This window comes from Delphinus delphis, chromosome 5 (genome assembly GCF_949987515.2).
Source record: "Delphinus delphis chromosome 5, mDelDel1.2, whole genome shotgun sequence".
NCBI classification, from domain to species: Eukaryota; Metazoa; Chordata; class Mammalia; order Artiodactyla; family Delphinidae; genus Delphinus; species Delphinus delphis.
This window is the reverse complement of record NC_082687.1, coordinates 9,431,465-9,453,033: the sequence shown is the minus strand read 5'-3', so window position 1 is coordinate 9,453,033 and position 21,569 is coordinate 9,431,465. Positions and strand designations below refer to the sequence as shown.

At 38.3% G+C, this 21,569-nt stretch overlaps 1 protein-coding gene and 1 long non-coding RNA gene across 7 annotated transcripts in view; one reads left to right on the top strand and one right to left on the bottom strand.

The window, feature by feature from the left end:
- Nucleotides 1-7,378: 7,378 nt before the first annotated feature.
- Nucleotides 7,379-9,984, bottom strand: LOC132425280 (uncharacterized). Its single transcript, XR_009519413.1, has 3 exons — nucleotides 9,854-9,984; nucleotides 8,596-8,672; nucleotides 7,379-7,495 (listed from the first exon to the last, which is right to left on the bottom strand). It is a non-coding gene; the product is annotated as an uncharacterized lncRNA (long non-coding RNA).
- SNCA (synuclein alpha) overlaps nucleotides 9,983-21,569 on the top strand; it is a 129,976-nt gene continuing 118,389 nt past the window's right edge. The window contains exons 1-2 of one of the 6 annotated variants that reach the window (XM_060011601.1): nucleotides 9,983-10,112; nucleotides 12,581-12,726. In XM_060011601.1, coding sequence (XP_059867584.1) covers nucleotides 12,606-12,726 — 121 coding nt within the window. In that variant the 5' untranslated portion in view covers nucleotides 9,983-10,112; nucleotides 12,581-12,605. The other 5 variants (XM_060011600.1, XM_060011599.1, XM_060011602.1 and 2 more) reach the window with 5 other exon arrangements.

Here is a 21,569-nt window from a genome sequence, read left to right as displayed (position 1 = left end):
ATGACTGGCATTCTGAAGTATGCTATCTGGAGCTACCGTAACAAAGTGCCACAGAGTGGGTGGCTTAAATAACAGAAATTTATTTCTCATTTTTCTGGGGCTAGAAGTCTGAGATCGATGTGTCAGAAGGGTTGGTTCCAGCTCAGGTCTCTCCCCTTGGCTTATAGCTGGCTGTCTTCCTCCGGTGTCCTCACAGTGTATTCCCTCTGTGTGTGTTTGTATCCTAACCTCATCTTCTAATAAGGCCACCAGTTATATTGGATCAAGCCCACTTCAATGACCTCATTTAAACTTAGTTACCTCTCTCGAGATGCTGTTTCCAACTACAGTCATATTCTGAAGTGCTGGAGGTTAAGACTTCAACATCCAAGTTTGGGAGGGACATGATTCAGCCCATAACACTTGGGATATTAATTCTACTCGTTTTTAGTGCCTTGGTAAATGAAGACCAGTATTTTAGAAAGAGAAAGTCATGAGAAATAAAAAGACAAAACTGAAAGAAAGGTTAGGGTGAAAAGAGGGAAAGAAAAATCCTGACTGAATGACAGGCTGGCTAATTATGTAAAGCTTCTGCATTCTATCCTCTATGTATTCAGAGAGAGATTTCTGTATTGCTCTTTACCTTCATCAAAGGTCTCAATATGTCAATCAGAATACACAGTTCACATATGGGAAATTTCTTCATGATGCCTTCCCTAAATCCATAGAAAAAGTAAATTTTCATATCTGGCAAGCGTGCAGAAGTTCAACGCCATTCTAGCACTGATAGAATAATTCGAAAGGATTTTAGATGAGACCTGTCATATTATTAGCATCTCTAATTAGCACTCTAAAAGGTATAACAGTCTTTCTACGCAATTAAGCTCTACTCAGAAAGGTGTTAAATTCACTTTTTCCTGGGGAGAGGAACGATGTGGAAGAAATCTTGAGAAGTAGGATTATAGTAATCATGAGGGTATACATCATCCAGGCCAAAAAGCCAATGCTTTAATAGAAAAAAATATCATGTAAAAAATAATTCCATGGATGTTATTAATTAGTTACTATAAGCAGGAATCAATAGAATACATATTCTGCAGTGTCCTCTTGTTTGGGTAGGAGTTAAAGGGCATGCTCCTCTCTGATAGGGAAAAGTGACTTTATCTAGACATTTCTCCTTGGAGAGCAGTCTCGCAGATTCTGACCCTTTCCCCAATGGAGAGAAGCACTTGCCTTGCTTCGCTACTGCTCTCCTCTGCCACTCTGCTGGGTCATTTTTAGGCCATGATAATAAAAGATGCCTGAGAAACTCTGCGCATGTTCAGATAAGTCTCTGTGTACCATTGCAACATGCATCCCATAGCTTTGTAATAAAGATAGGGGACCCTCACCACTGGCAATATTCTCAGTCAAGATTTTAAATTTCCTGAAGAAAAACAGTGTATTTCAAATACACTTAATGTTAAACAACTCTTTAAATTACAGACATATATATATGATTATTAACTAGATATTGTATATATACAAACAACGTTGAAAGCTGTTCAGCTGTTTCAATTGATGGCTCCCAAGATGCAGCTGGCAGTACTGATGCAATTTGATAGATTTTGGGGGAAGCTATTCTAATAGAGCTGACTTTAATGATAGGGAAGGGAAGAGAATTGTCTTGGACAAAATAATTTTTAATGTCTTTAAATATTTTCATCTCTGACAACTTTTGGCTCTTCTAACTTGTTTCAAATTTTCAAACTTCCTTAGATATCTAGTTTAAAATACAACAGCATGTACTATGTATATGTTATGAATGGCTGACTCTACCTCCTTCAGCTTCACTTCTTGATGCCAATCACTTCTTAAAGTTTTAATTTTACAGACAATAAAATTGAATGGTTTTAAATAAATTATTTTGAGAAATTAGTAATATACTCTTGGGCTAATTCTCCTTTGCTTCTAAGTAAAAAAAAAAAAATTGTTGCTTGACCTTTGTCTTGGTGTTTTTCTGCTTAACTGGAAAAGTTTTTATAACCTCATTGTCTTTTTCCTAAAGTTAGTAGCTCTTCTATGTCCAGAACTAAAATCTGTCTCTCACTTCTGCAAGCAATATTTCACCATATGCAGCATTTGTCTCAGGAGAAGAGCAGTAAAATGATTGATTAGCCTGTTTTTTTTTTCCCCTAGAATATGCTTTATAAGTTAAGTAGAATCAGTTCTTTCACATACCATCAAAATAATTATTTATATATATTATTTCAATCCATTTTCACCAAGTTGTGAGGTTGGTACAGATAACCCTTATCTTTTCAAGAGCAAAGAGCAAGCAGAGAAAAAGGTCAGCCGCAAGCATTTGGGGCTGCATTGTGTGCTGCTTAAGAAGAAAGAATATGGAGACAACACGGCTCATCGTTTACTAGTTGTGTTACATATCACATAAAGAGTAAGTGACCTTAGATAACTACCTCATCAGAAATTTAACTTGGAAAATGGCATTGGTAAATCTTTTTGTGTAAAATGCAGGAACATTCATACAGCTGTATAAAACAGCATAAAATACATTTCTTTGAGAATATGACTTCTTTTTTTTCTAAGGATGTATTTCTAGCAGTGAATTGCAGTCAAAGGTACGGACATATTGAATGGTTTTTGATATATATATATATTTTAAAATTTTTTTATAAAAGGTAATTTTTTTTTTTTTTTACAGTACGCGGGCCTCTCACTGTTGTGGCCTCTCCCGTGGCGGAGCACAGGCTCTGGACGCGCAGGCTCAGCAGCCATGGCTCACGGGCCCAGCCGCTCCGCGGCATGTGGGATCTTCCCGGACCGGGGCACGAACCCGTATCCCCTGCATCGGCAGGCGGACTCTCAACCACTGCGCCACCAGGGAAGCCCATAAAAGGTAATTTTTAATAGGAGAGTCAACAGGTTATCTCATGTTGCTGGACATACTGATATTTTATTTTTTTCCTTTTTCTTATATGCATTTGTGTACTTTAATGAGCATATACTTTTCATGTAACAACAAAAAATAAAGGAGAATTATATTTATAGACTATCATTTCAGTCTGTCCTGTCATGGCAATCCATTGATTTTTAACATATCTTGAGAGTGTTTTTTAATTATTTAAATGTTTCCTACAGGTTAAGACCATAATCCAAGATGATCAAGAAGATTGAATTCTCAATTAATTGATTGTTGCTAAAGACTCTCATACAGAGATAAACTAAGACATTACAGTTTATGTAATGTCCTAGTTTGTAAACAGTTATGTAAACAGAGGTCCCTTTTATATTGAAAGCACCTGGCAAATAACTTGACTACTATTCTTTCTTTACTGTATATAACATCTGCATTATGTGTATATGTGTGTATGTGTTTGTGTATTATATTTTTTTTGTCTACGTCTTGATGATCTTGTAAGTATATGCTATTTCCTTACTTGAAAATCAGCCATACACATTTGAGTAATATCAGTTAGATTTTTTAATATAAATCAGTTTTTCCTTTTTGATGATTACATTATGTGAAGATGTCTGAATATTATTTTTTTCTTTCTTAGACATGTATTTGAAGACATATCTATGAAACATCTAGATTTCCTGTAGAAATTGGACATTTACATATTTAGGCAGTCTATTTCTGCACTTTAAATGTTGGTAATGTAAAATAAAAATACACAACTTTGTTTTTTAATCATTTTCATAAGTTTAATAGCCAGTACTATTTAAAAAATCCTTTTTTGTGGTAACCTGATTACTTGGAGGTTCTTCTTATCCTGATCTAAAAAAGAAACAGAAAGCATTTAGTCCAATATTTTAAGGAGGAAAGTTAAGGGGAATTTAAATGGAAATAGGCTCAGAAAAGAATCTGTGACTTAACGAACAATCATTGTTTACCACAGAGAAGTTGATTTAAAAGGAACTCATTCATAATACTTTATATATGAAAAAATTATTAGACTGAATATATAGATAAGTTCTTGTCCTACTTTTGTGAAGATAATAGAAAAAACTCGTTATATTAATAAAAATAAATTAAAAATAGATGATTAAATACATGATACAGTGTAATATATTTAGGCAAAATGATATTACAACTGTGTGTTTATTTACACGGATATGTTTTGATGTTAACGTACTTATCAAGTAACCATTAAGAAATAATTTCTTATTTTCTTGTCTTTCTTAATAATATAAATTTCCAATTTTAGGTGGGATAACTAGCTTTCAAAACATTAGTGATGTGCTTTTTATATAGTGTTGAAGAAAATTTCTTAAATGTCACTTCATACTGTTAAATTACCTACGGAGGAAGGTACATCAGATGCCTTGATAATTATGGTATTATAAGAAACATAGTCCTTTTGCTAATTTGTTATGATTTCTCTGTTTATGAAGGCATTAAAACTTGTTTAGGGCTTCCCTGGTGGCGCAGTGGTTGACAGTCTGCCTGCCGATGCAGGGCATGCGGGTTCGTGCCCCGGTCCGGGAGGATCCCACATGCCGCGGAGCGGCTGGGCCCATGAGCCATGGCCACTGAGCCTGCGCGTCCGGAGCCTGTGCTCCGCAAACGGTAGAGGCCACAACAGTGAGAGGCCCGCGTACCGCAAAAAAAACAACACACAAAAAACCCCCAAAAAACGTCAGTTTAACACATCATACGAAAACATTATAAATTTTCCTGAAACGTTTCTTCATCCATTTATTTTGTGCCTTTCTGCACACAGATGCTGTTGAAAAGTATAAGTCGATCTGTCACTGTCCCATCAGTCTGTCCATTCTTCACTCAGCTGGAACATGAGAGGCTGAGTTTATCTCTGAACCGGATATTCATTCTGAAGCCTTCAGGGTTGCTGTCACAATGAGTCTGGCAGACTTGGAACACCATTTGTTGTAGCATTTTATTTTTCTCCCTTAGAAAATTAACATAATTCAAACAGAACTCTGCCACCACCCCTTTAAAGAAACCAGGTTCCAAGAATGTAAAACTATCAATAAAGACAGTGATATATTTCTATTTCTCTATTTTTGCAGGCTCCTGAAGCAAATTGCCATGAGTGATGTTGTTACTGTAATCTACACATTAAGGAGAGAAAAGAGATATTGGCAGATTTTCTGCTAATGACCTCTATCAATGTCTCTAGACTCCCCACACTCTCATCTCCCCACAACTTCCATCCCTGGTTGGAAATGTTTTCCTTGCCATAGTAAGGCAAAGTTATTGATGGGGAGGCATCAGATACCTCGGGCGTGTTGTGGTGGGAAGGGAGGTTGGGGAGGGCTGGTAATAATGTTGAAAACTTCTGCAAGGAAAAAAGTGTTTCCTAGGGCACCCTAAAATATAGAGGCTAGATAACAATAATTGCTACTTGTATTGAGAAATTCCACTGTGCTTGGTTCTTTCCTAAAAAGCATATTATTTATTCCTTACAGCAATCACACGAGATGTCATCCCCATTTTACAGATACGAAAATTAGAGGTTAGAGAATTGGGATACTTGCTCTCAGTCCTGCTACCAAGTAGTAGAGCCTAGATCAGTCCCTGCATTTAACCTGTACCCAGTTCCTCTACTTTTTGAAGTCTACCATGCTTACTCACTTCTTGAGTTCATAAATATGCTTTCCCTTCAAATATTAAAGTTATTTGAATTTTTTTGTTGGTTTCATTTTTAATTTAAAAAATTTTTAAATTGAAGTATAGTTGATTTACAATGTTTCAGGTCTACAGCAAAGTGATTTAGAATATATATATATTCTTTTTTTTTTTTTTTTTTTTTTTTGCGCTTTGCTGGCCTCACTGTTGCGGCCTCTTCCGTTGCGGAGCGCAGGCTCCGGACGCGCAGGCTCAGCGGCCATGGCTCACGGGCCCAGCTGCCCCGCGGCATGTGGGATCTTCCCGGACTGGGGCACGAACTTGTGTCCCCTGCATCGGCAGGCGGACTCTCAACCACTGCGCCACCAGGGAAGCCCAAAAAAATATATATTCTTTTTCGGATTCCTTTTCCATTATAGATTATTACATGATATTGAATATAGTTCCCTGTGCTATACAGTAGATCCTTGTTTTTTAAAATCTATTTTATATATAGTAGTGTGTATATGTTAATCTCAAATTCCCAATTTATCCCTCCCTCTGCCTTTCCCCTTTGATAACCATAAGTTCATTTTCTATGTCTGCGAGTCTATTTCTGTTTCATAAATAAGTTGATTTGCATCCTTGTTTTAGAGTCCACATATAAGTGATATTATATGATATTTATCTCTGTCTGACTTACTTAGTATGATACTCTCTAGGTCCATCCACGTTGCTGCAAATGGCATTATTTCATTCATTTTTATGACTGAGTAGTATTCCACTGTATGTATATGTTGATGGACATTCGGGCTGCTTCCACGCCTTGGCTATTGTAAATATTGCTGCTATGAACACTGGGGTGTGTGTATCTTTTCAAATTAGTGTTTTTGTCTTTTCTGGATATATGCCCAAAACTGGAATTGTTGGATCATATGGCAACTCTATTTTTAGTTTTTAAAGGAACCTCCATACTGTTTTCCATAGTGGCTGCACCAATATACATTCCCACCAACAGGGTAGGAGGGTTCCCTTTTCTCCACACTCTCTCCAGCATTTATTATTTATACACTTTTTGATGATGGCCATTCTGACCAGTGTGAGATGGTACCTCATTGTGGTTTCGAGTTGCATTTCTCTAATAATTAGTGATGTTGAGCATTTGTTCATGTGCCTGTTGGCCATCTATTTGAACTTTTGGATCCCCCAATATTTAAACATCTTTTCTACCTAGCTTGAAAGGCTTTAACCATAGAATCTTGCATGTCTTAATATTCTTAGCACCAAAAGCCACAAGGATATTTAAAATGATGCCCAGTTGAATTTTACATCTTTCACATGGCACCTTCTTGTGGTTACAAATTATGGTCATTCGACATTATTGAGGATATACTACAGTGTTAATAAGTATGATAAATACATCGTGCTGGAATAAATGTCCATTATTTTTTGCTGCACGGGGTATCGCAGAAACAATATGAAGTTTGACCATGGGGTCAAATTAAATAATCTTCTCTGAACCCTATATGTCCTCTTTATTGTTTTTCATATTTCTTTGGAGTAACCCTGTCTCAAGTGCAACCCCTTTCCAAAATCACACACAATGCCATCCCAACTGTATGCATTAGGCTTTCCCTTCTGTGCCCACCATGAAATGACAAGAGAAGGCTACCAAGATCTCACTACCTCCTGTTTTCCTACATCTACTGAAGATGAGAGGAAGGTGCAGACAGAGAGTGAGAAACAAGAGGCCCAAGAATCCACATTACATTGCTCCTTGTGTTTCACAACAAACATGGAATATTATTCAAAGACAGTAAAGATTGTATTTTCCTTACTTAAACACATTAAATCAATTCTTATCCTTCCTTCAGTATATGGTCACGGGAAGCTTCCGTATTTTTCATGTCGTTCCACTTTGCAGCTCAAGCTTAGCACATGGCACACCTAAAAAATCAGTTGTTTTATGGGGAAGATAAAGAGAGCCTAGGTTAATCATGCATTTCATAGACTGTTAATCTTTAGCTAAATTACTCTATTAAACTCAGATAAAACAGTCCTATTAAAAAGTAGCAAAATATTTAGATTTCATTTGTCAAAGAGAAAACCAAACATGAGTGTAGTCATTAACAAAATATGCACATCAGTAATGCCTCCCAATAGGTTATCCTTCCATATTCCTTATGAGGTACGGCCATTCAATGAGTTAATTTGGTTTTTTTGTAGTTTGAATTTTAAAGTTATATTCAAACAGTTACAAATTTTCTCAAGGCTATGTTGTCACCTAATGATGAAAAGAAAAAAACATCTATTAACTTTCGGTTCCCTTCTTTGTCCTTGAGTAGTTCTGCCTCCTTAGGAATACTAAGCGAAGAGAATACAGGTAGAATATAAGGAATGTCACTATTAATGTCACCAGTAATTAAAAGTTTATTGAATGCTTACTTGTTCAAGGCACTTTAAGGGATGAAAAGAGGAGTACGCAAGAGAAGACATATGTAAATGTATAACTGATTCACGTTGTTTTAAAGCAGAAACTAACACACCATTTGTAAAGCAATTATACTCTAAGAAAGATGTTAAAAAAATAATAATGCTAATGTGAAGAGTTTTGAAAGGTAAGAAAAAAAGGAGTAAAATACAGACTTAAAATTTTAAATGACAAAAAATTATTTTATAATTTTTTTTTTGTGGGTGATGGAATCATCTTCCTCTATAATTACCAATATAGAAATGGCAACATTTCAAATATGAATGCAGTGTTTTAGAACATAAGTTCTCCTTGATTTCCATTGTCACCTCCAAATTCAAATGCTATTTCTAACAGAACTGGGTCCCACTTTTTACCTCCCACCCTATGCCGTGCCCAATCTGCAAGGTTCCAGAGATTACTGCCAGTTCAGGAGACAATTGTGCCTTTTGGAACAGTTCCTGCTGGACTATCTCAGCTTTGCCACTTAAGAGCTATGCAATTTCTGCATTTTACCAAAATTCTTTGAGCTTCAGATTCTCTGTCTACAAAAGATACATAATAAAACTTAACTTACCCACTTGTTATGATTAAATGATCATACATTAGTCCTTTGCCAAGCATAATGTACCGTATAAAGGTGTGGAATCATACCTATAAGAAGCACAAAAATGTAACAACGGCTGGAAAATCTCTCATTGGTCTGCACAGGGCCTAAAATATGTCACTTTACTCACCCCTTTGACTTCTCAAGGAGGTCCCTGTTAACCTATAAATATGTCATATAATTGAGTATTAAATATTCATCAAATATTTATATTAAATAACTAGTTGTGATGGGTCACAATGGAAAACATTATTGGCAGTAATAAAAAGAAACATTCGGAAGCAATAAAACGAAACTTGATTCATGCAACAACATGAATGAACATCACAGGTATTGTATTAGGCTGAGTGAAAGGAGCCAGAGACATACAAAAAAAAATGTTCATAATGTATGGCCTTATTTTTATGAAATTCTACAATATGTACAACTAAAAGGGGCGTGAGGGAACTTTCTGGGGGGTGAAAATGTTTTATTCAAAATGGTGAGGATAACACTAATTCATATATTTTTCAAAACTGATTTAAAGGAACACTATAAAGAGATGAGCATACCACTGCATGTAAACTTTACTTATATTTTATAAAAGACCATCGAAACATTATTGTGTTTATTTAAAAAGTTCTTATATTTTATGGATGCATGCTTAATTGCTTACAGATGAAAAGATATATGCAATTTGGGGGATTTAGTAAAGAAAAATGGGGGAAGGGAGTAGTGGTAAAAATGGGGAGTGGATGAGAATATAGATGAATCGTGCATTGGAAAATAGTGGAAGTTGGGTGATATTCCACTGAGAGTTCTTTATTCTCTCTACTTTTGTATATGTTTGAACATTTCCCATAATAAAAAGTTGAAAAAAGAGGGATCATTTTGGTTCATCTCCCTTCACAAGAGAAAACTGAACAGAAAAAGAAGGACATAACTTGTTCAAGCTCTCAAAGCCAGAAAGCAATCCAACTCCCAAGTTTAACCTACTTTCTCTGATCCCAAGGAAACAAAATATAAGCGTTTTGGAAAGGCTACTTTTCAAATGCGCCCACCGATAGTGCAAGGAGTTGTTTAAGCAACAAATATACTTGCTCCCAGTCTCTTTTGGTTTCAAATGGCTGTTTTGTAGATTTAAATTCCTTTTTACTCCCATTTCAGAATGTGAGGATTCTGAAAGGATCAGAGAAAGCTTTTTTTTTCCTTACAAAAAATAAACACAACACAAACAAAAAAAACATACAGCAAAGACTTCTTTTCCCCTTCCAGTTCTAAAAGCATCCTCTCATTCCAGGCAAAGAAAGCAGAGGCAGATCTGTTACGGGGAGGCTCTTGGGTCTCCATTCCGGTGTGATCCAGAACACCTGTTTTCCCTCCAGCTCCTTCCAATTAAGCAATGCAAAAATTGTCTTGAAACCCGTGCGAGTGTCTGCCTGTGTGTCTGTGTGTGGGATGCGGTAGCGTGTCAGCACCGAGGACAACGGGAATCAGAAGTCGGAAAGGTGAGTGGTGTGTAGAATCTCCCTTTGCAGAAGGGGCGGAAGAAATTGGATCTGCTGGGTCAGGAGACTCAGTCACGCTGGATGCGTCTCTTCCAGCCAGGCCCTTGAATCTGGAAAGTAAATTCCACTCTGAGAACGAAAAGCCTTACAGCCGCTTGGTTTCGACGGCTGGGGAGACTATTCCTTCCTTGTTCCACTGATGGGAAAATCAGCGTCTGGCAGCCGCTGGTTGGTGGAAAAGAAAATGGTGAGAGTGGGGGTGGGAAGAGGATTTGACGCGCCTCCTCTTGCCTCTTCAACCTGTAACTCTTCTTTACTCGTCTTCTCTCCACCCGCGAGCCCATTTCGGGCTCATGAGAGGTTAAGAGCAAACGTACATCTGGAGGCTCTTTAAACAAAAGCATCGTTAACGTTGTGTCCTACGACCATTAATCAAATTTCAGCGATCCGAGGGAAACATGCTCTTGGCAGTGCCGATGGGAGCACCCTTCCTATGCTGCCTGTCTCCTTCAGCAGCTCCCCGAGAGACTGGCTCTATCTTTGGTGGTCGATCGCCCAGACTTCCACTTCCCCAGGCCGGTTCTGACGTGGGGGTCCCCGTGAGGAACCAGAGGGAAAGGCGGAGACTGGGAAGGGGGGGATGGGAAAGAGGGAGAGACATCAGTCCAAGCCTAACCGCTCCGAATCTCCGCAAGAGCCCCCGTGACTTGAAGTGAGCCCCAGAACACCCCCACCTTCCCGTCTCCCAGGACCTGGCGGGCTGCCGGAGCTGGAGGGCCAGCCTTCCTCCACGCCCCATCCCCAGCCGAGAAGAGGAGTGAAGAGCACGCGGCGGGGAAAGCGGCGAGCGCCGGGAGAGGGGCGGGGAGAGGAGCTGACAAATCAGCTGCGGGGGCGGTGAGCGGAGGAGAAAAGGACGAGGAAGAGGAGGAGACGGAAGGACCGGGAGGAGGAGAAGGAGAGGGGGCGAGCGAGCGCGCGCGGCCACGCGGGGTGAGGTGTGTGCCGGCCTTCGAGCTGACCCGGGGACCGAGCCCCGCCTTGCGCGTCCTTGGCGCTCTTTTCCCTGCCTTCCCTTGAGACCTTCTGTCTTCTCTCGAATCCTCCCGTGCGGGGGACGGGGAGTGGCAATTCGACGCCGGGTTCGCGGGTTGGCGTCCCACGCCCCCAGCCTCTCCTCGCACGGTTATGCTGACAGCCGCCTCCTCTGGGGACCATCCCTCTTCTGGTGCCACCTCCACCCTTCCTGTGCGCTCTTCATCCTCTCTCCTCCCACTTAAATAATATTTGGGAATTGTTTTACATTTTTTAAAAGTGCGGGTGGGGGAAGAATCCGAGTTCTGAGGAGTCGAGGGAATCAGGTAAGTACCTGTGGATCTAAACGGGCAGCTTGGGAAATCATGGAGAAAACCTGGTGGAAGAAGAGTCATTGCGAACGCCCGGGAGGCGGGGTTGGTGCTGCAGTGAGGACCCGCCGTAGTCGAGTCTCTCCCGGAGGTGGGTTCTTATACCTAATGGTGAGCTTGCGGAAAGTAAATCCACCTGGCTTTCCTTCTGCTTCCGGTACTCCCCGCGTCTTGTCCTCAAAGGCTGAGAGGTCCGGCTTCTCAGGGGTAAGCTGTTTCTTTGGGAAAGGCGAGGATGCTCGGTGGAGTATGAGTATTCAACTTTTATTTTCCGCTTTCCTTAAATCCCGCAGCCCGTTCTCTCTTGTTAAGTAAACAAGCTATGCTTGGCAAATCATTAAACGGAAGAGCAAAGCGGGCAAGCCAGCAGGTGGTAAGGGGTTAACAGGTGCGGGCGCCTGGTGGCTGGCGGGATCGGCGCGCGGAGAACGCCCCCTCAGGGAGCTGGCGCGCATCCCGAGACTGCCCGCGGGTGTGAACGCGCGCCTGCTTGCGCAGGGTAGATGGCCGAGGGCAGGGTGCGTGGTGGGGTGGATTAGGGCAAGTGCGGGGGGCGCTGAGGTTCAGCCACACCCAGAGTGAGTAGTTCCCTCCCTTGCCCTCGTCACGTTTGACCTGTTAGCCGCCTTCGGGGATTTATTTTAAGAGTGTCCCTGACCCCGTGCCCCCAGCTCCCTTTACCTTTCCTGTAACCTGTCTTCTAAACGCACTTCTAAGTTCTACTGTTACCCTTTGGACCCTGGGAAGTTAAAAGAGGGGTCCATCTTTTCATGTAATTCCACTTCGGAAGGGCTGTAAGAACAGCTGAGATGATTCATCCTAATCCATGTTTAGGCGGCTAGACTTTTACCAGCCAAGATGGATGGGAGATGCTAAATTTTTAATGCAAAAGCTAAAAAAAAAAAAAAGGCTGCTTTGTCCGATGGTGGAAATGGAGGTACACTTAAAAGAATCCCACACTTTTGGGGAGTCTACTGATCTTTCAGTGGTTTTTACCTTGGGTGGTTCTAATTTCGTTTTGTTTTACCCAAAAGTTCTCAAAGTGTATTTTGTGTTCTCCAGTGCGGTGTAAAGGAATTCATTAGCCATGGATGTATTCATGAAAGGACTTTCAAAGGCCAAGGAGGGAGTCGTGGCCGCTGCTGAAAAAACCAAGCAGGGTGTAGCAGAAGCAGCAGAAAAGACAAAAGAGGGTGTTCTCTACGTAGGTAGGTAAGACCCAAGTGTCACTTCGTTATTTATTTATGACTGATGGCGTTAGGATGACTGATGTTTTATTTATTTATTTATTTAATTTTTTTTTGCTGTGTTGGGTCTTCGTTTCTGTGCGAGGGCTTTCTCTAGTTGTGGCAAGCGGGGGCCACTCTTCATCGCGGTGCGCGGGCCTCTCTCTATCGCGGCCTCTCTTGTTGCGGAGCACAGGCTCCAGACACGCAGGCTCAGTAGTTGTGGCTCACGGGCCCAGTTGCTCCGCGGCATGTGGGATCCTCCCAGACCAGGGCTCGAACCCGTGTCCCCTGCATTAGCAGGCAGATTCTCAACCACTGCGCCACCGGGGAAGCCCTGACTGATGTTTTAAATGCTGGTGTTTCCCGCTTGATTCAGTTTTGCGTCTTCACTTGTCAAAATGATGGACTGAATCAGAGGTATGTGTAGGTAGGTAAATGTGTGTGTGTTTGGGCTATAGTAAAAAGTGGGGCTATTTTGTTTTTCCAGATCATTTAGTTTTGCAATAATACTTAGGACTTGGTTTCTTTTTTAAAATGAATGTTTCTATGCATAAGTAACTATAGCTCCGAGGACAGTTTTTCAAACTCAGTCTTAAAAAATAATCGAGACTATTTTAAGAATCAGACTCGTCCATGGGCCTTTGATTTCTTTTATCATCATGTATAATATATGCTAATTTCAGTGTATTCTAATTTAAAAATAAGACTTTGATATGACCTTGAGATATGTAAAGACAGACCTTCTGTGGCCCTAGAAAGGAAAGGACAAAAAAGTCTTTGGTGGAGTTACTTCTTGCTACCACTTGGTAAGCCGGGGACTAAGCTCAGGAAAGTGGTTGAAGGCTGCTGATATCTCCGAGACATTTATATATTTCATTTGTGTGTCAAGCGATACACACAATAAATGATGAGATTGATGCTTATTATTTCTACTTGTTTATAAATTCCCACCTTGGAGTATTCTTACAGACCCTGACTCTCTTGAACTGTGTTAGGTTGGGTGTTATTTTACAAATCACCTCAAACTCTTTGGGGAAGAAGTAGGCACACACTCATGCATAGGGATAGACACATGCGCACACACACACATACACTTACCCACTGCCCATTCTGCCTCTCCTCTTTCTCCTCTGAGCTCTGCCACATTCTCTGGTGGCAGTTGTAGCAACAGTAGCCGAAGGATGAGCAATAAAGTGGAGGATGGCGTATTTAGAATACTCTGCCTGTGTCTGTGGGGTGAAAGAAAGCTACACCGTCTTTCCAACATCGATGGGCTGGAGAAAAGTTATACTTGGAATGATTTTTATGAATCCTTCTCATATTTTTTTCTCACTGTTCGTAGACTCTTTATGTTGGCTTAATCTTACCACAAATCTCTAGTTAAATTACTCTTTACTTCAAAACATATTTTCATTGGATTAAAAGATGTTACAAGAGGGAAAAAATTGATGAGTTAACTTCAAGTTTTTTTGTGAAGTGCGATTATATCTTTTCAGATGGAATTTGGGATACTGAATCAGTGACATGCAGATAATCAATATCTTTATATTTGTCCTCAGTTTTCCAAGTTGTGCAAGTGCATGCTTGCAACTATTCTTTGATTTCAGTTACTTTATAACTTACTAACTTTAAAGATTCTTTTAGTATGATAATATCCACTTTATTAGTTTGTAAGGAGCCCAGAAAATACTGAATATTAAGTTAATACATTGCAGTTTTCCAGGTAATAAGCAGGATTATCATCTGGAAAGCGTTGTATTTGTTTTCATTGTCAACTATGAGTTTGGGCAAATAAAATTATTTTACTTTTTAGAGATTAATTCTGTTATTTGTTCTGAGATTATTATATGAAGTTTTAATTTGTTTATGTGACACGTGTTTTTTAAAAATCATCTTCAGTGTTTATTTTGGTATTTAAAACAAGGTGCATTCTATAAACTATCAGTTATGTTTTAAAGTCAATTAAAAGTTGAATACAAATACAGGATGAAGAGTGACCATGTGAAGACATAGTAATATAGTTCAGGTGTTGGCAAGCTTTTTCTGTAAAGGGGTAGATAGTGAATATTTTAGGCTGTGATATATGTTTCATCTGCTCAACTTTGCTCTTACAGTGTGAAAGCAGCCATAGGCGATAATTAGGGTGGCTATGTTCCAATAAAACGTTACTTACTAAAACAGCTGGGGAGCTTATCTGGCTCATAGGCTGTAGTTTGCTGACTCCTGGTAAAGGAGAAAGAAACATAGATTTGGCGTCAAACTTAAATTCCACTCCAGGCTACACCACTTATTACCTCTAGGATACTGGGGAAGTAACTTAACATATCTGAGCATCACTTTCCTCATATGTAAAAATATGATTTGGATAAATGCAACTACCTTGCAGAGTTTTTGTGAGAATGTCATAATAAAGCAGAACATACGAATAATAATACATACTTTTAAAAAATGAAAGACTTTATTTTTTATAGCAGTTTTTAAGTTAACACAGAAATTGAGAAGAAGGTACAGAGGTTTCCCACGTACCCCCTCCCCCCATACATTCATAGCCCCTCCCATTACCAACATCCTTCACTAGATGGTACATTTGTTACAGCTGGTGGACCTACACTGACACATGATAATCATCCGAAGTCCATAGTTTCCATTCGGGTTTGCTCTTGGTATAATATATTCTGTGAGTTTGGACAAATGTATCATGATATGTATTCATCATTATAATATCTTATAGAATATTTTCAGTGTCCCCCAGCCCACCACTGATCTTTTTCTTTCCATAGTTTTACCTTTTCCAAAATGTCGTATCATTGGAATCACATGTAGTTTGTTCAGATTGGCTTCTTTCACTTAATAGTATGCATTTAAAGTTCTTCCGTGTCTTTTAATGGCTACACCTGGTTGCTTCCAAGTTTTGGCTCTTATGAATAAATCTGCTGTGCAGGTTTTTGTGTGGACATAAGTTTTCAGGTCCTTTGGGTAAATACTAAGGAGCACAGTTTCTGGGTCATATGGTAAAAATATGTTTAGTTTTTAAAGGAACCATCAAACTGTCTTCTGCAGGGGCTGCACCATTTTGCATTCCCACCAGCAATTAATGACAGTTCCTGTTGCTCTAGAGCAATATTTGATGTTGTCAGTGTTCTGCATTTTGGCCATGCTAATACATGTGTAGTGGCATCTCATTGTTATTTTAATCTGCATTTCCTTGATGACATAGGATGTGGAGCATCTTTTCAAATGCTTCTCTGCCATCTGCACATCTTGTTTGATGAGGTGTCTGTTAAGATCTTTGGCCCATTTTTTAGCCAGGTTATTTGCTTTCTTGTTGATTTTTAAGAGTTCTTTGTCTATTTTGGATAACAGTTCTTTTTCAGATATATCTTTCATGAATATTTTCCTGTCTGTAGATTGTTTTCTCATTCTCTTGACATTGTCTTTCACAGATGTTTTTAATTTAAATGAGTTCCGGCTTATTAATGATTTATTTCATGAAGCCTGTCTTTGGTGTTATAGCTAAAATGTCATTGCCATACTCAAGGTTATGTAGATTTTTTCCTATGTGATCTTCTAGGAGTTTTATAGTTTCACATTTTACATTTAAGGCTATGATATACACTGGGTTTTTTGTTTGTGAAGGGTGTAAAGTTGGTGTATAAAATGATTTTTTGCATGTAGATGTCCAGTTGTTCTAGCACCGTTTGTTTAAAAGACTGTCTTTGCGGGCTTCCCTGGTGGCGCAGTGGTTGAGAGTCTGCCTGCCGATGCAGGGGACACAGGTTCATGCCCCGGTCTGGGAAGATCCTGGGAAGATCCCACATGCCGTGGAGCAGCTGGGCTCGTGAGCCATGGCCGCTGAGCCTGCGCGTCCGGAGCCTGTGCTCCACAACGGGAGGGGCCACAACAGTGAGAGGCCCGCGTACCACAAAAAAAAGACTGTCTTTGCTCCATTTTATTGCCTTTTTTCCTTTGTCAAAACTCCACTGATTATATTTTTGTCGGTGTATTTCTGGGCTCTCTTTTCTGTTCCCTTGATCTATTTGTTTATTCTTTTACCAATATCACATTGCCTTGATTACTGCAGCTTTATAGTAGGTCTTGAAGTTTGCTAGTGTCAGTCCTCTAATTTTGTTCTTCATTACCATTTTGGCTATTTTTGGCCTTTTGCCTCTCCACACAAACTTTAGAATCAGTTTGTCAACATTCACAAAATAACTTGCTGGGATTTTGGTTAAGATTACATTGAACTATAAATCAAGTTGGGAAGAGCTGACATCTTGATAATATTGTATCTTTTATCTATGAACATGGAATAGCTAGCTCTCCATTTATATAGTTCTTTGATTTTGGTATCAGGGCCTTGTAGTTTTTCTCATATAGATCTTGTATATATTCTGTTAAATTTATATGCAGGCGTTGTATTTTTTTGGTGCTAATGTTCGATGGTATTGTGTTTTTAATTTCAAATTCTACTTGTTCATTACTGGTAGATAGGAAGGTGATTGACTTTTTAACTTTGTATCCTGCAAGCTCTCTGTAGTAACTTATTAGCTCCAGGAGATTTTTTTTGTTGATTCTTGACAGTTTTATTTCTTCTTTCCCAGTCTGATACCTTATATTTCCTTGTTTTATTGCATTAGCTAGGGCTTCCTGTATGATGTTGAAAGAAGTGGTGAAAGGGGATATTCTTGCTTTGTTCTTGGTCTTAGTAGGAAAGCTTCTAGTGTCTCACCATGAAGTATGATGTTAGCTGTAGCTTTTTTGGTAGAGATTCTTTATCAAGTTGAGAAAGTTCCTCACTATTTCTAGTTGACTGGAGTTTTTTTTTTTTTATCACAAATAAGTGTTGGATTTTGTCAGATGCTCTTTCTGCATCTATTAATGTGATCATGTCATTTGTCTTTTTGAGCCTGCTGATGTGATGAATTACTTAATTGACTTTCAAATGCTGAACCAGCCTTTCATACCTATGATACATCCCATTTGACTGTGGTATATAATTCTTTTTATACATTGTTGGGTTTGATTTGTTAATATTTCATTGAGAATTTTTCTAAAGCACACTTTTATATATAGGAGCCATGGTTATTACTGTCAAATAAACTCTAACAGAATAATTACTTTGTCAATATATTTTCTTTCTATTGTTTCGTCCTTCATTACAAGAACTATTATCAGTAAGTAGCTTGAAAGATTAGAAATGCCTAAGGAAATTTTTCTAATTTCACTTATGGCTGAAGAAGTTTGGCACATGTTTTTCCTAAGCCTCATGAAAAAAGTAACCTCATTCCTTTACAATATTATGCTTTTGACAACTATCTTTTAACTAATTGAAGAATCACCATAAGAATCAGTGTTGGGGCTTCCCTGGTGGCGCAGTGGTTGAGAGTCCACCTGCTGATGCAGGGGACACGGGTTCGTGCCCCGGTCCAGGAAGATCCCACATGCCGCGGAGCGGCTGAGCCCGTGAGCCATGGCCGCTGAGCCTGCGCGTCCGGAGCCTGTGCTCCGCAATGGGAGAGGCCACAACAGTGAGAGGCCCACGTACTGCAAAAAAAAAAAAAAAAAGAATCAGTGTTATTTTTGTGATTTTTTTTCTCCTTTTGTGATATCTTTGTACATAAATTTTCAATCAACCTACTTCAATTTAATGGACAAAAAATTTCTCAATCAAATAGCTTAGAAATTATAAATTAAGAGTCAAATTCAAAAGCAAAAAAAAAAAAGTAGTTCTTTTTATAGAATGTCAAGTATTGTAACAGTAAAGGCAAGGTAAATCTTCAAAACCCTTCCAGTGACATTCTGCTCAGGAAGTAGCAGTTGTCAAGACTGTGGATTGATATCAAACTCCCAAGTCACAATATGCTTCACCTCCACCGTATTCAGATCGTCAACATAACATGCAAAATAGCATAACTGAGTCCTTGCAAAGATGAGGCATGACTTCTGACCTTCTCCACTCTGTAGCTTTGTGAAGTCCTGACAGACAAGAGGGGAATGGGTGTGGGCCACCTCAGCTCAGGGAAGCCATCAGATCTAGTGTCCGTTCAACTATATCTATTATGAGATCTACCTACCTATCTACCTACCTACCTATCTATCTATCTATCTATCTATCTATCTATCTATCTATCCATCCATCCATCCATCCATCCATCCATCCATCCATCCATCCATGTTACTAGTCACATAGCCACTTGACACCTATTTGGTAGCTATATCTTTTCAATTACAGATTATTCATCAATTAAAGGTTAATCATCAATAACATATACTAATGAACAATTATGACAGCAAAAAAAGTTCATTGGTTTAAGCAACCTCATCAAGACTTTCACATATCTTAATTCAGGATACATTCCGTGATTTAGCCAAAGACCAAATTATCAGTTATAACTGAGGTAGAGAGGAAAGACCACAGGCCAACTGTTAAAAATTTTTTACTAGTCATTTTTTGAAATAAGGGGTTCGAGGAGTGGCAGGTGGGTAGTGATAAGAACTGTTCTCCTAAATACAACTGCATAGTTCCAGTGTACATGAACTTCAGTTACCACAGTCAGTTAAATAAAACCAGTCCCTAACTGTACAGTTCAAATTTCTATCACTGCAATACATAAACTGTGAGTTATTACATAAAGTATAAACTTTGCTCCTAGCTCTTTAGCCCACAGTCACTACATAAGTAACAGAAACTCATTATTTATGATCCATGGCCAAATCACATGACTTCTTTCAAAGTTTATTTGTGATCAGTCCGCTGTAACAGTCAGTGGCTCTATGATCTGTTATTCAGTTTGTACAGACAGCAAAGCCCATGGTTAAGTTACCTCCTTGCCTCCCAATGATAAACACAGATGATATTTTACAAAGATGCATAATTGAAAGAGAAAATTGACCAAAGAAGGGAATGTCAGCAAAGAAATAAAGTGAAAAATGCTGAAAGTAAAATTTGAATCAGACATAAATGTATTTATAGAAGGAATAGCTGACTGTGAGAATGTGGATACTGCTGCCATTCAGGAGACTGGATATGCAGCCAGAGGAACTTGTCGAAGGTGAAGGTATCAACATAAATGGAAAACGTGTTTGTGATGAGTAGGCTGAAGCTGTCCCAGAGGAAGTGGTGCTATATAAACACCTCACATGAAAGAAACCATCAGAGATATATCATGACATTAAAAATACAAAAGCTAAGATTTTGGAAACTGACCCAAACTTATGAAGGAGTATTACAACTTTCTAAGACCTAGAAAAGATGCTCAGCTTAATATTGAAAGTTATACAATGGGGAGAAGACAAGCACTGTTTAAACCACTCATTAGTTTTTTACAAAGAAATAAAACACTTGTCAATGTTTTAAATTACAGTACACAAAATAAGTATTACTTTACTTAGTTTTTAATTTCCCTGTACATTTTTAAATGACTAGAAGAATTTTTAATGTTTTGACAGAAAATTTTAAAGGTCATGGAACAACAGTCATTTTTATCACTGATTCATCAGAATTTTCCTCATTGATTATTAAGATCACTTTCTATAGCTTCACCTCAGCTTGTGTGCAGTCATTTTATGATTCCACAATACTATGCAAAGTGATCATTGCCTGAAAAATACACACACACACACACACACACACACACACACTTCATATTGCATATATGTAAAATACTATCCTGTAACCTTTAACATATTTAACAGCCGCACAATTTCATTTATATGAGTTTATGATATGGTGATTTGTCCTGTGTTTTAAACTGAAAATCTCTTTACAAATATTATATAAGAAAAATAATAACAATTATCACTTACTAAGTACTATGTACTAAACACTGTTTTAAGACCTGTGCATGTATTATTTGCTTTGATCTTCATGTTGATTGTGTGATGTGTATTTGTTTATTATGTAGTGAAGTGAAGATTTAAATCCAGAAAATCAGAATCCAGAGCTCACTTTCTTAACTACAAGGCTGTATTTCATTTTATGCTCTATATTTATTAGAGGTCCTTAAATACATTCAAATTGGAAGTTCTTAAAGATACTTAAATTGCTTTATTAAATGTAGAAACTTAGCTGGACTGTTTTGTACAGTGTAAGTTTAAATATAATGCATGCAAGTTATACTTAATGCCTTATTTATATATTTTTATTAAAAAATTCAATGAAAAAGTTCAATATGATCATGTATATTTATTTAAATCACCTTATTGATCATCATATAATTTATATCATTGATACGTACTTCTAAATAAATTTGGAACTAGAAACTGCCTCAGACCAGTGTTTCTCAGATTTGATCCATGTATTACCTGCATTAGATCATGAGGATTATTAAAAATGCAAATATCTGTACCTGATATTTACTGAATATTGAAACTCTGACTCAGTAGTCAACATTTTTTAACCTTGCTTCCACTTAATTGATTCTGCTGCACTCTCCAGTTTAAGAACCAGCTTCTTAGAGATTATTTAATTAATCTTATATATTAATTTTGTTGGTAAGGATTTTTATTTGATAAGGAACTGAGGCTCTCTTACACTTTTTTCCTGTTGTAAAATGTGTTTACAGTTATTTCTAGTATACTCAGTAAGAACTACTTTATTTGACTTATAGGGTAGTTTTCAAATGAATCTTCATTTTGTTGTTATTCAAAAACATTTTATGAAAAAGCTGGTATCAATTACACTAAAAAAATCCAACATTAAAGGACTTATGAATAAAATTGTTCACAAACTTAGTTTTAATGACACATATTAATAAATTACTTGTGTAAAAGCTTAGTAATGGTCAAGAATTGGGGAAAATTCCTATCTTGCCACTTCTTGA